At 42.7% G+C, this 14,899-nt stretch overlaps 2 protein-coding genes across 2 annotated transcripts in view; one reads left to right on the top strand and one right to left on the bottom strand.

Moving 5' to 3' along the window:
• The first annotated feature begins 3,493 nt into the window (after positions 1–3,493).
• The window catches only part of SLC3A1 (solute carrier family 3 member 1), a 34,070-nt gene continuing 22,664 nt past the window's right edge, over positions 3,494–14,899 (top strand). The window contains exons 1-4 of the mRNA XM_028103912.2: positions 3,494–3,918; positions 8,226–8,405; positions 8,557–8,711; positions 12,594–12,719. Of these exons, the coding sequence (XP_027959713.1) occupies positions 3,501–3,918; positions 8,226–8,405; positions 8,557–8,711; positions 12,594–12,719 (879 nt within the window). The 5' untranslated portion in view covers positions 3,494–3,500. The remainder of the gene's footprint in view (positions 3,919–8,225; positions 8,406–8,556; positions 8,712–12,593; positions 12,720–14,899) is intronic.
• Positions 11,565–14,899, bottom strand: part of PREPL (prolyl endopeptidase like) — an 81,329-nt gene continuing 77,994 nt past the window's right edge. The window contains exons 16-17 of the transcript XR_015768963.1: positions 13,206–13,292; positions 11,565–12,275 (exon numbers count right to left, since the gene is read on the bottom strand). The gene's annotated coding sequence lies outside the window, so the exon portion shown is untranslated. The remainder of the gene's footprint in view (positions 12,276–13,205; positions 13,293–14,899) is intronic.

Genomic DNA, 14,899 nt, shown 5'->3' with positions numbered 1-14,899 from the left:
TCATTTACTACTCTGAAAATGTTAACACTCATGATACACATTGCCAAATTACTTTCTAGAATTATTATGTTAATTTACAGTAGACACTTGCCAGCACTATTATCTTTTAGAAGTTCTTTGCCAATGTGATTGAAAATGCTCATTTGTTTCTCTGATATTAGTGAGTAGATTTGTGTGAGATGTCTTTATATTTTTCCCAAGTTTTCTATTGACATATTTTTTAATTGATATCATGAAATTAAATATATATATACATATGTGTATATATGTATATATATATATAGCCTAACAATACATATGTACCTTTAATGTTTTTTTTTTAAAGATTTTATTTATTTATTTGACAGAGAAAGACACAGCGAGAGAGGGAACACAAGCAGGGGGAGTGGGAGAGGGAGAAGCAGGCTTCCCGCCGAGCGGGGAGCCCGATGCGGGGCTCGATCCCAGGACTCTGGGATCATGACCTGAGCCGAAGGCAGATGCTTAACTACTGAGCCACCCAGGCGCCCCTATGTACCTTTAATGTTAAAGACATAAGTTCTTTGGTGTATTTATTGCCAATATATTTCCCAACTTGATATATGCTCTTCAATCAGTATGCTTTATGATATAATAAATTCAAAAATTTTATTCAATTTATTCAAGCAATTTTTTGTGATTGCTTTTATTTTTTTAAAAATCCTCCCACCAAAGACCAGAGAATCTTTCAATTATTTTTAGTTTTTAGTTTTTTTTTAAAGATTTTTTAAAAATTTTTTAAATAATCTCTATACCCAGTGTGGGGCTCAAACTCGTGACCCTGGGATCAAGAGTTGCATGCACTTCTGACTGAGCCAGCCAGGTTCCCCTAATTCAATTGTTTTTAAAAGATTCCAGGGCTCCTGGGTGACTCAGTCGGTTAAGCTTCTGGCTACAGGTCATGATCGCAGGGTCCTGGGATTGAACCCTACATTGGGCTCCCTACTCAGTGGGGAGCTTGCTTCTTCCTCTCCCTCTGCCTGCCATTCCCCCTGCTAGTGCTCTCTCTGTCAAATAAATAAATAAAATCTTAAAAAAAAAAGATTCTAGTTTGCATGTTCTGGAAACTCAAAGTATTGTTATTTTAAATAAAATGTAGGGAAGTTGTTATTTTAAATAACATGTAGAGAAGTAGGAGGGACACCTGACAGGCTCAAGCCCATAGAGCATGCAACTCTTGATCTCAGGGATGTTAGTGTGAGCCCCACGTTGGGTGTAGAAAAGCTGAAATGGAACGTTTCTGTCATGAAGTCATATTGCTGTGATGTAAAGTTTTCTCTGCATATATATGATTGCATATTTAGAATTTAAAGATAACTGGAAGTTATTTTTTTATAATTTAAAATTATTTTAAAACTCTGAGTATTTTTTTTTTTTTAAGATTTTATTTATTCATTTGAGACACAGAGATAGAGAGAGAGAGAAAGCATGAGCAGGGAGAGAGGCAGAGGGAGACGCAGGCTCCTCGCCGAGCCAGGAGCCCGATGTGGGGCTCGATCCCAGGACTCTGGGATCATGACCTGAGCCGAAGGCAGATGCTTAACCATCTGAGCCACCCAAGCGCCCCATAAACTGAGTATTTTTGCACATTGTTTTTTCCCCAAACGGTAACTGAATTTCAAGAATTAGATCTTTGTGTGAAAATTACCATTATGTGTTTGAGAGATAAAACAATTTCAAGACATAATGTTAAATTCTTTTGATTTTTGAAAAAATACACAATGTGCATAATTAATAATGAGAGATGCCAGTTATTGGATGCATTCAATGACCTCGGTATTGAGCTTTTCTCATTTAAAAAAATAACTTGGACAGAATCAAATGGTTACACTGCTTCTAAGTCATTCTACAAAACACAAAAACAAAAACCCAGCAATGTTAAGAATTCATATAGCTTTACTTAATGAAGAAAAATTCTTGTTATCTGATCAAATGAGTCACAGGGTTGTTTAAATGCCTTTGATTAAATGGGAACCATGAATCATCACATTCTTGGAAGGCTTGCAGAATCTTCTAGGAAAGCACACCTAACTTTAAGGCAGTTTCCTCAAGGCTGCAAATGTCGTGTTTTACACATGTCGATGATTAATGCTTTTTTTAAAAAGATTTTATTTATTTGTTTTAGAGAATGAGCAAGCATGAGTTGGGGGGAGGGGCAGAGAGAATCTCAGGCAGACTCTGTGCTGAGCCTGGGGCTCAACGCAGGGCTCGACTCAGGGGCTCGATCCCACAACCCTGAGATCATGACCTGAGCTAAAATCAAGAGTTGGCCACTTAACTGAGCCACCCAGGTGCCCCTGATTAAATAACTTTGAAATGCAGGTATGAAGTACATTTATATTTACCTATAGTTAAGCACTTGAACTTGCAAGACATAGAATCCTTTGTCCCCCATCTCCCCTCCTCCACCTTCAAAAAGGGCTTCCAAGAATGGAAGCTGAAAAACAGAAAACGAGACTGAAGACACCTGGGGTCCAACGGAGTGTACAAATGGTTATTTATATGGTTGGCCTGAACTGAGATAAAATGAAATTAGCTTCCATAACAAAGTGTTGTTCCCTGTCTCCAGACATTCTTCCTCTTGGATTTGTAGGAAGAAGAGACCTTCAAAACAAAAAATAAAGAAGAGCCTGGTGCCCCTTGCAAAATTTGGTTATTTGTTTCTTTTTCTCGTACCTAGCTAAAATGAACATTTTTAAGCTTTTTTTTTTTATTGTGAAATATAACAGAAAATTTACCACTTAACTATTTAAGTGCACAATTCAGTGGCATTAAGCACATTTACATTGTTGTGGAACCATCACCACCATCCATCTCCAGAAGTTTTTCATCCTCCCAAATGGAAGCTCTGTACTCAGTAAACAATGACTTCCCATTTCTCCCTTCCTCCTAACCCCCAGTAACCACCCTTCTACTGTCTCTGTCTCCATGAATTAGTCTAGGAGCCTCCTATAAGTGGAATCATACACTATCTGTCCTTTTGCAACTGGCTTATTTCACTGAGCATAATGTCTTTGAGGTTCATCCACGTTTTAGCCTGCAACAGGAGTTCCTTCCTTTTTACGGCTAATATTCCATTGTATGTATATATCACATTTTGTCCATTCATCTCTTGATGGGCACTTGGCTTGTTTCTACCCTTTGACTATTGTGAATAATGATGCTGTGAACATCGGGGTACTCAATCGAGTAACGTCTTGAATTGCCTCCCCTTCCGGTTTCTCCTCCTCTATGCCCTTGTCCCAATCTGGGTCTGACTCCCTCAGTGTTGGGACTGTAGCCACAACAGCCTCAAGGGCTGATGCACAGAGAATTTTTTTAAACCCTTTTTACCTTTACCCTTTCTTGTTTGGCTGGACAAAGTCCAGCCAGGTTTATTTATAAACCACGAAAGCTCATTAACACCACCAAGCATTTCAGCCGGCCACCTCTCCACCTTTGTTATTGCAGGAAGGTACACTGAAGGGATCAGGCAGTGGGACATGGCTGAGGATAAAGGCAAGAGAGACTCCATCAGTATGAGTCTGCGGGGATGCCGGACCAATAATGGGTTTGTGCAGAATGAAGACATCCTGGAGAAGGAGCCGGACCCGGGCAGCCCTCCGGACAGCGCAGTGGCCATCCTTGGCCCTGGTGAGCCCACCCTGCAGGATATCAGGCCATATGCGGGCATGCCCAAGGAGGTGCTGTTCCAGTTCTCCAGCCAGGCCCGCTACCGGGTGCCCCGGGAGGCGCTTTTCTGGCTCACTGTGGCTTCTGTGCTCGTGCTCACCGCGGCCACCATAGCCATCATTGCCGTCTCGCCCAAGTGCCTGGACTGGTGGCAGGCGGGGCCCATGTACCGGATCTACCCGAGGTCTTTCAAGGACAGTGACCAGGATGGGAACGGAGACCTGAGAGGTGGGTGTAGGGGCCAGATTTGGGCGGGGCCGGGACGAGGTTGCACTTTATGGCTCTTAATCCTCAAAACCAAATTATGCCTGGTTTGTGCATTAAGCACATTCCGTTGTGACTGGTCACACTGAATGTCTCCTGTTTATGGTATTTGAAAAGCCATTCAGCACAACCCGGCAGTTCTTCACATGACGAAAGGCTGCTTACTGGAGGCCTTTGAGCCCCCACTGAGTTGTTTGATTTATTGCCCACTAAGTACATATACTTAGATATCAATTCCAACTTCTGATGGTGGAGTAGACTTCCTCCTCAGTTGCTTCCTGCCTCTGTACACCTTCTAGTTGATTTCTTCACAGTTGACAGTTTAGAATTATTTTCCCAGTGTATGTAGGAGCTAGTTTAGTAATCTGGCTGGGAGTTTCTTATTAGTGAATAAAGCATTAATAATGTTGTAGAAAAAAATTAAGCCATATCTTTAAAAGGTATAGGCTAAGCCTTCAAAGTTTAAATCCTGAGAGATGAAAGGGAAAAAAGGCATTAGCAGGGTGTGTTGGACATTAGGTAAATTGAGGATTATTTAAAATAATATCCCTATTACTGGGGCACCTGGGTGGCTCAGTCGGTTAATCATCTGCCTTCGGCTCAGGTCATGATCCCAGGGTCCTGGGATCGAGCCCCGCATCGGGCTCCCTGCTCGGCGGGAAGCCTGCTTCTCCCTCTCCCACTCCCCCTGCTTGCGTTCCCTCTCTCGCTATCTCTCTCTGTCAAATAAATAAATAAAATCTTTAAAAAAAAATAATATCCCTATTAGTAAAAAAATGAAACGCAAAGTAAAAAATTACTTTTTTAAAGTTACCCCAATAATTTCCAAGTGAGTTATGTGTAGAATATCCTTATACTCTATTGCTCAAACCAGGACACTTTTTTTTTTTTTTAAAGATTTTATTAAGTATTCTCCACACCCCAAGGTGCGGCTCGAACCCACAACCCTGAGATCAAGAGTCCCATACTCTTCTGACTGAGCCAGTCAGGTGCCCCTGGGGCACTTTTTTTTTTTTTCCTTTTCTTTTTAAAGAGAGGGAGAGAGGGAGGGAAGGGGCAGAGGGAGAGGGAAAGAGACAATCTAACTAGGCTCCATGCCACGTGGGGCTCGATCTCACAACCCTGAGATTATGACCTGAGCTGAAATCAAAAGTCGAACACTTAACCGACTGAGCCACCTGGGTCACTTTTAAAAACTAAAATTTTGCCAGAGTGCAAGTATAAACTGAATCTGTCCTGGGCCACTTGGTTGATATGGTCACCCTAGTTCGGGGTAAAAATAAGAAACAAAATAGCAAGGTAATCTTTGATAATAATACTTAGTTTGAAAAAAAAACACAGAATGATTTAATAGAGTGTGGGACCTGGAGATGAGCTTAATCTAACTTTCAAATGTTACAAATAGGAACTTAAAATCTCGAACTGTCCTTAATAATTAATAAAAGGCTTCTCTTTTTCACGCTCATATCAATTTCTCTTTTTTTGTATCTCCCTGCATCTTCACCAATTGAAATATTACCTGTCCTTCAAGGACTCTGGACTGTGTCCAGCACCCTCTGATAGCACCTTGTGAGCTCTCTGGATGACTTCCCCCCCAGCACACCCCCCATGCTGGCATGGCCCTAGCACCTGCTGCCTCTGTGTAGTAAGTGCTTAGCAAAAGTGATGTTTTGACAGAATAGAGCTAAACCCAAAGATAAACTCCCCCCCTTCCCGCCCTCCCTTTGTAATCTCCTTCTGATATACCCCAAATTCCCGTGCACAGGGAAGGGTCTTATCAGCTCCTACATTTGCCATTCCCAGTAACTTTGCCTGGAGGGACTAGCTGTTTCCTGTAATCAATAGGTCTTCGTCCTTGACGTTGAGGGGATCTGCTTGTTATTATTTGAAGGAACCATTCTGGGTTTCAATTTGTTTTGGTGATTACCTTCTGCCCCTTGGACTGGGGGCCTGGGGATCCCTGTTTACTTTGTCTCTGTCCAGACCCTTTGTTTTTAACATCCTGTTCCTGTGTGCTTAATTCTTAAGAAGATATATTGTAGTGTTCTGATTTAATTCAAAATCCTTTTGTTGGCTGTGAACAGTCTTCGAGGTTTCACAGATACCTATAATGGGGGAACTGAGGTACAAAGAAGACAAAAATAAGCAGCTGATTATAGGGGAAGAGCCCCAGTGCCCGGAGTCAGGAGGCTTTGTGCTTTGGTCTCAGTGACCTCCAGCTTGCTGTGTGACCTGTGACAGGCTCTGATTGTAGGAAGGCACATAGGGGTCCCACAGAAAGTTATTGGAGATTGAATACTAGACTCAAGTCTCTGATCTGCGTGTAGGACTCTGAACCGGAACCACACCAAAAAACCACGCTATCTGCTAATTATCCTACAAGGTTCCAAGTACACAGAGTTTCATTCCTGTGTCTCTACATAGCCAAATCGAGATTTCCCTTCTGTATAAATTCTTGGCTTCAGCATTGTCCAAAGGAAATAGAATGTGAACCACATAGATAACTATAAATTCTCTAGGAGCCACATTCAAATAAGTAAAAAAGAAAAAGATGAGAAATTCATTTTAGTAATAATTTAATTTTAGGGGCACCTGGCTGGCTCAGTTGGTACAGCACGCAACTCTTGATCTGGGGTTGTAAGTTCAAGCCCCATTAAAAAGAAAATCTTTAAAAAAATTTTAATTTTAATTTAAAATCCATTTTAATAAAATTCATTTAAAGTGTTTCGTTGAGGGGGTACCTGGGTGGCTCAGTTGGTTAAGCGTCTGCCTTTGGCTCAGGTCATGATCTCAGGGTCCTGGGATCGAGCCCTGTGTCAGGCTCCCCACTCAGTGGGGAGTCTGCTTGTCCCTCTCCCCCCCAGCTCATGCTCTCTCTCTCTCAAAGAAATAAATAAGAATCTTAAAAAAAAAATAAAGTATTTTGTTTAAGCCAACATATCATTCCAACATATAACCAACATAACAGTATTAATGAGATATTTTACATTCTTACATTCTTCAGAATCCAGTGAGTATTTTACATTTATAGCACATCTCAGTTCACACTGGTCACACTGCAAGTGCTCAGCAATGGCTCCACGGGGCATGTGGCTGTCGTGCTGGATAGTGCAACCTAGACCATGAGTTACTCTTCTTTGTCCCTTGGCACTTAACCCAGCAACCGGCCTGGATTAGGTGCTTAAAAACCATGTGTAGAATAAATTAATACTGTAACCCTGGTTTTATTTTTGTTTATTTATTTAAAGATTTTATTTATTTATTTATTTGACGGAGAGAGTGAGCGAGCACAAGCAGGTAGAGTGGCAGGTGGAGGGAGAGGGAGACACAGGCTCAGCAGGGAGCCCGATATGGGGCTTGATCCCAGGACCCTGGGATCATGACCTGAGCCGAAGGCAGAGGCTTAACCGACTGAGCCACCCAGGTGCCCCTTTTGTTTTTTTTTTAATTGATTTTTTTTTAAAGATTTTATTTATTTATTTGACAGAGAAACACAGCGAGAGAGGGAACACAAGCAGGGGGAGTGGGAGAGGGAGAAGCAGGCTTCCTGTGGAGCAGAGAGCCCGATGCGGGGCTCGATCCCAGAACCCTGGGATCATGACCTGAGCTGAAAGCAGACGCTTAGCGACTGAGCCACCCAGGCACCCCAACTGATTTTTTAAAGTAGGCTCCGTAGCTGTAGAGCCCAGTGCCAGGCTTGAACTCACGACCTCCGAGATCAAGACCTGAGCTGAGATCAAGAGTCAGATTCTTAACTGACTGAGCCACCTAGGGGCCCTATAGCCTTAGTTTTAAATACAAAATATGAACAGGGGCGCCTGGGTGGCTCAGTTGTTAAGCGTCTGCCTTCGGCTCAGGTCGTGATCCCAGGGTCCTGGGATCGAGCCCCACATCGGGCTCCCTGCTCTGCGGGAAGCCTGCTTCTCCCTCTCCCACTCCCCCTGCTTGTGTTCCCTCTCTCACTATGTCTCTCTCTGTCAAATAAATAAATAAAATCTTTAATAAAATAAAATAAAATATGAACAATGCACACATAGATTTTTTTAATGTTCTACATTTATGTTAAATGTCAAAGATTATTGCTAGAAGACCATTTGATGCTGCTTGTAGAACTAGATCTTTCTATTTGAATTTCACTCAAATTCAACAAAATTCCAAATATTTCTGTTTCAATATAAATATTTCAATTTTAGGCATGTTGGTTTTAGTTTTAATCTTTCAACTAAAAAAACCCAACTTTATTTTTCATGGCCTTGACTTTTTTTCTTTAGGTATTCAAGAGAAACTAGACTACATCACAACTTTAAATATAAAAACTATTTGGATTACTTCATTTTATAAATCATCCCTTAAAGATTTCCGACACGGTGTTGAAGATTTCCGAGAAATTGATCCTATTTTTGGAACGATGAAAGATTTTGAGAATCTGGTTGCAGCCATACATGATAAAGGTAAACTGAGTGGCAGGTGGGTGGGAGGGGTGGTGGGCGTTGAGAAAAGCATGCTTTTTCAAATGTTTCCTTAAAGCACTTTTTTCCTTAACTGATGTGTATTATTTTAAAATAATTTCTTCCTGACATTTGAAATACTTTCATTCATTAGGTTTAAAATTAATAATTGATTTCATACCAAACCACACCAGTGATAAACATGCTTGGTTTCAATTGAGTCGGAACCGGACAGGGAAATATACCGATTATTACATCTGGCATGACTGTACGCATGAAAATGGCACAACCATACCACCCAACAACTGGGTAAGTACCAACTTGTCTGATTTTCAAAGAGCACATGGGCAGATCTTCAGTAATTAAACTGATTACTTATAAAATCCTTGTAAGGAAAAAATTAATAGGTATAGTTTGGGGGAAGAGGAAAGTTTCCCAAAGAAGTAGAAATAAGCTACTGAAGCCTCCTAACATTTGGACTGGGACTTTTTATTTCATTGTATAATGGATATATTTTAGCAAATTAAAACCTATACTTTTTTTTAAAGATTTTATTTATTTATTTGACAGGGAGAGACACACACAGAGAGAGGGAACACAAGCAGGGGGAGTGGGAGGGGGAGAAGCAGGCTTCCCCAGGAGCAGGGAGCCCGACGCGGGGCTCGATCCCAGGACCCTGGGATCATGACCTGAGCCAAAGGCAGACACTAAACGAGTGAGCCACCTAGGTGCCCCTAAAACCTATACTTTCTATTAGCCTCTCCTCCCCTCACTTCCCGCTCTGCCTGACTTAGACTCCATGTCCCATTGGGTCCGTAACTGTCTTGCTATTTATTCTCCAGACCCCTTTGCCTTTCTGATGTTGTGGCTCCCCTGTCCAACAAAACCCTAGCCATAAATAAACCTGCCCGTCCACTTTCTCCTTGCTTGAACCTTAGTATCTGTGCCTTCAGAGACATCACACATCCACTGTCCCCACATAAACTGAGGCATCCAGTCTTCTTGGGGATTTTACTGTCCAGGCCCTCCGTCTTCCTCAAACATCCTACGTGCCATCTCCCCATCTTATCGTGCTCAGCAGCAAACTCTACTTCAAAGGGAGAGCAGAAGTCATCAAACCTGCCTCTACTTCTTTCTCTTTTTATTTATTTATTTATTTATTTATAAAAGATTTTTTAAATATTTTATTTGAGAGGGAGAGTGAGAGAGAGCACAAGTGGGGAGGAGAGGGAGAAGCAGGCTCCCTGCTGAGCAAGGAGCCTGGTGTGGGGCTCGATCCCAGGACCCTGGGATCATGACCTAGGCTAAAGGCAGCACCATAACCGACTGAGCCACCCAGGCGTCCCTACTTTTTTTTCTTTTTAAGATTTATTTATTTATCTTAGAGAGAGAGAGAAAGAGAGAGAGAGCACGAGGGAGAGAGAATCCCAAGCAGACTCTGCGCCCAGTGTAGAGCCTGGTGCCAGGCTCGATCTCACGACCCCGAGATCACAACCTGAGCCCAAACCAAGAGTCAGATGCTCAACTGACTGTGCCACCCAGGTGCCCCAACCCTGCCTCTCTTATACCCATCTTCTTCCTACTCACTTCCTCTATGGCAGAGGCCAGATCAGTCTTGTCTGGGGTTTCTAGACTTACAAATAAAAATCCGGGAAGCCCAATGACATCTGAATTTTAGATAAACAATGCGTAGTTTTTTAGTATAAAATATTGCTTGGGATATACTTATACCTAAAAATTTTGCATTGTTAACCTGAAATTTAGATTTAATTGTATGTCTAATTTTTATCTGGCAACTCTACCCCTGTCTCTGGCCAGTCCCTCCACCTGCTCTGGTCCCCGTCTCTCCTGCTTTACCCTTGATCCTCTGGATCTCCACTCTCCTGACCTTCTCCATAAACACTTAAAGAGGCCAGTTCCTAAGCATCAACTTTTAGATGAACCAAGGGCACTCAAAATCGACATGTGTCAAGGCTGACTGTGTGATCTTCTCCCCACCAACCTCTTGTACCCTGGTTTAATGAATAGTACTAGTATGCAGCCTGGTGAACAGGTCATCAGCAATCCTGGCAGTTTTAGCTCCTTAACTTTTCTTTTCCCCAGACTGCACACTTGTTAAAATGATCATGATATTAGCAGACATTTACTAAAACACTTCCTATGTGCCAGGTTCTGTGCTAAGTGTGTCATATTCATTCATTCATTTAATCCACCCTGCAATCCTGTGAGTTAGGTTTTAGTTCCTGTTTTGCAGATGGGCAATGTTAAGCACCGTGCCCTTGGTCACACAGCCAGTAAATGAAAGGGCTAATGACCGCACAGTCCAACTGCACCATCCGCTTTTAATAATTGTCCTATATCCAAAACCCTATATCCAAATTCTCCAGGGAAACAGAACAACTAGATCTATACATACAAATATTAAGAAATTTAAGGGGCGCCTGGGTAGCTCAGTCAGTTAAGAGTCTGCCTTCAGCTCAGGTCATGATCCCGGGGTCCTGGGATCGAGCCCTACCTCGGGCTCCCTGCTCCATGGGGACCCTGCTTCTCTCTCTCCCTCTGCCTGCCGCTCCCCCTGCTTGTGCTCTTTCTCTCTGTCAGATAAATAAATAAAATCTTTAAAAAAATACTCATTCATGTAGGTTCCAGTAAGTGTGGTTTATACATTTTCACTGTTATGTACTATTTCACTGGGTGCATGTGCCATGATTTACTTATGCACTCTCCTGTTGATGGCAGTTGGGCTGTCTCTAGGGGTTTATTTTATATGTTTTTTTACTATTACTAATGATGCCATGGTAAACATTCTCATTAATCTATTTCTCTGGGGGTGTAGGTACAAGAGCTTCTAGAAGGCAAATGCCTAGCAGTGAAATTGCTGGGTGCATGACACTGCATGCTCTGCTGTGCAAGATAACACCAAACAGCTTGTCAGAGTGGTCGTACCAATTGATATCCCCTTCAGCAGTATAAAAAAATACATATGCCCTTTCATTTACTGGTACTGCCACACTTTGTAATTTTTACGAAGAGAACATAAATTTCACATTGAGAACATAAATATCACATTGAGGTCTTAATTTTACATTTATCTAGTTATTAGTGAAGATTTATTTAATTACTAATGATGTTGAACAATTCTTCATACATTTATTCACTTGAGCTTCCATTTCTGCAAAACACCTGTTCACGGTTTCTTTTCTCAGTTTTCTTTTGGATTGTTTGTGCCTTTGAAACTGATTGGTGGAGTTCTTTTTGTATTCCGGATCCCTATCTTTTCTCGGTCATAGATACCGTGAATATCCTGGTTCGTGTCAGGGTGGACCATGAGGCGTGCTGGTGAGGCTGTGTTTCCTTAAAAGGCAGCAGCTACGACTTAGCTTCAGCCAGTTGTTGCCATGGTGGTATGGACCTGGTGTGATGGGGTCTTCCCATTAAAAAGAAAAAGATGTATGCAAAATCCCTTAGTTTTTAAATGTTGCCCAGATGATCTCTTTAACATGAAATGAACAAAAGCCCAAGCTGGAGCCCTGGGGAACTTTCACATTGAAGGAACCAAGTTGACTGAGAAGGAGCAAGAGATGTAGGAGGGTCTGCGGGGAGAGTCATGCTCTGGAGTCACAGACGGGAGCACTTGTCAAAAGAGGAAATCGGCACCTGTGTCAAATGCTGCTGGGTACCAACACTTGAAGTTGCTAGATTTATTTTATTCCTGAGGGCTAGTAGGGTTTTTAAGTGAATGATTCTAATAATTTTCTGAGGATAGGGTTTAAATATTCACTCTGTGGGGATTCAAACTCCAAGACTAATGGAATGTGTCTTTCTCCCCAGTTGACCATCATTTGTATCACTTCACAAACAGGAGTCCAGAACCTGGATAGAAGGTTCAAGAAAATATGTTAGAAATGTCTGCTCTTTAACTTGGCCTTGTTCTGCATTTGAGATCGTCGGTTTACCATTGTGATTTTCATGAACAGCTTCTACTCTACGAACATGTCCCAACCACATTTGTGTGGCATTAGGTCAGCCGGTGGCATTTTAAGGAATTATCTAGTGCTCTCCCTAGAAGGAAGAGTCTAAGGATTTGTGCATTCAGCCTGCACAGCGCCAGGGACGGTAATGATCATTTCTTTGTGGGCAGTGCCATTATATGAATGCTAAGTAAGTGATTTGCTATTTTCTGTTTGCTAGTTAAGTGTATATGGAAACTCCAGTTGGCACTTTGACGAAGTACGAAACCAGTGTTATTTCCACCAGTTTTTGAGAGAACAACCTGATTTAAATTTCCACAATCTTGATGTTCAAGAAGAAATAAAAGTGAGTACAGATGCCCACACAGACTTCTCCATTGCATGGGTGTTTAAGTGGTTATTTGATACTCTGGATGTTGAACAATAAGTGTTCAGGCAAAACCAAGTACTATGAACTCCGGGATTATGGAGGCTGATGCAAATACAGACCCTCAGACATGGTGGTTCCTTCCTCCTTCTCACCCAGAACAAGTGACGGGACGGAGGCAGAAATACCTGGTACCTTTGCTCTGAGCTTCCCCTCTGCCTTTGACAATGAGCCGATATAGTGAGGTGGGCCAGAGCGTGGGCTCCGGGGTCTGAACCTACATCCAGCCCTAGCCCCACTGCTGGCTACGGTGGGTCCCTGGGTGAGGTATTTAGCTCTGTGTCTCTGATCCCTCATCAATGAAACATGGCTGATGGCAGTATTTGTCTCATGGGCTCTTTGGAAGATTAGAGGAGATAACCCATGCATAGCACTTCTGTATTCATTCAGTAAATATTCACTTACTGTCTGCTCCATGCCAGGTCCTGTTCTAAGCACTGGGAATGCAGCAGTGAATAAAAGAAGCCGTGCTCTCAAGGAGTTTCCTGTAAACTGAGGGGAAGGCAGACAATTAACAACTAAATATATAACATGTCAGGTGGTCCCTAAGGGGAAGGGACATCAGAGTGCCAGGCAGAAGTTGGTTTGGAGACGTCCCCATGTTGAGGTCCTGTTTGGACAAGGCCTGAAGTTTGAAGGGAAGCCTTGTGGAGAGTTGGGGGAAGAGAATTTCAGGCAGAAGGAAGAGCCAACGCAAAGATCTTTAGGTGAGAGTGTGCTTCGTGTGTTTCAGAAATGGCCTGGAGGCTGGTGTGGACGGTTGCCAGATATAGCCGATAAAAAGCAAGACACCAATGCAATTTTAATTTCAGATAAACAATGAATAGTGTGCTATTTGGGACCTCCTTCTACTAAGACATTACTCATTGCTCATCTGAAATGATTAAGCTGGGTGTCCCGTATTTTATCTGGCAAGCCTACTCGGGCACTGGAGTGACATGAGGGAGAGTTAGGGGCTGAGATCCCAAAACTGGGGTGGGGGCTAATCCCACAGGGGTTACATGCTGAGCTGCTGAAGATCCCTCTGTGGCCCCTCATGGGACATTTCCCGTTAGCTCTCAACAGTGTGGTGGTTCCAATACCCTACACGGAATCCATGGTAAACGTCAGCTGTGTTGTTGCTGCTATGGCAACAGAGGGCAGAAATTTAGGTTAGTGGGGTAGTGCTCTGAGGGAGGGAGGGAGGGAGGGGACCTGAACAGAACAGAGAGCCGTGTCAGCCAAAGGTGAAGGATGTAGGCTGCCACCTCGGAGTCATCAAGGGGACCCACAGCCCTTAGGTTTGTTCTTGTTTTGTTTTAAAATAATATCTCTCTGGGGCGCCTGGGTGGCTCAGTCATTAAGCGTCTGCCTTTGGCTCGGGTCATGATCCCAGGGTCCTGGGATCGAGCCCCGCACCGGGCTCCCTGCTCGGCGGGAAGCCTGCTTCTCCCTCTCCCACTCCCCCACTTGTGTTCCCTCTCTCGCTGTGTCTCTCTGTCAAATAAACAAAATCTTTAAAAAAAAAATACCTCTCTTGAGGTATAATTCACATAACCATAAAATTCACCCCTTTCAGGTGTATAATTCAGTGGTTTTGGTATCTTTAGTATAGATGTAACCATCACTGCTGATTTCACGACATTTTCTTCACCCAAAAAGAAGCCCCATACCCGTTAGCAAACACTCTCCATGCCCCCCCCCCCCGTGGGGGCATCCACTAATCTTTCTGTCTCTGTGGGTATGCCTGTGCAGGACATTCCATATAAACGAAATCATACAATATCTACTTATATGCCTATGATATGTATCTATATTTATAATCTATATTTAACAATTTGAGGAACAGTTTTCCAAATCACCATTTTCCATTTCTGCTCGCAATGGGTGAGGGTTCTGATTTCCCTACGTCCTCAGCAATATTTGCTATTGTCTGTGTTTTTGAGTACCACCATCCTAGTGGGTGTGGAGTTCTCTGATGGCTGATGATGTTGAGCATCTTTGTGCTTTTATAGTTTATTTATATTTTTTTTACATTTTTTAAGGATTTTATTTATTTCTTAGAGAGAGAGAGGGAGGGAGGGAGAGAAAGAGCATGAGAGTGGGGTAAGGGTGAAGGG

Source organism: Eumetopias jubatus, unplaced genomic scaffold, assembly GCF_037043125.1.
Source record: "Eumetopias jubatus isolate StellerSeaLion01/CBP00866 unplaced genomic scaffold, mEumJub1_p1.0 scaffold_9, whole genome shotgun sequence".
Lineage (NCBI taxonomy): Eukaryota > Metazoa > Chordata > Mammalia > Carnivora > Otariidae > Eumetopias > Eumetopias jubatus.
Note: the sequence above shows the minus strand (reverse complement) of the source record. Positions and strands in the feature narration are given on the sequence as shown.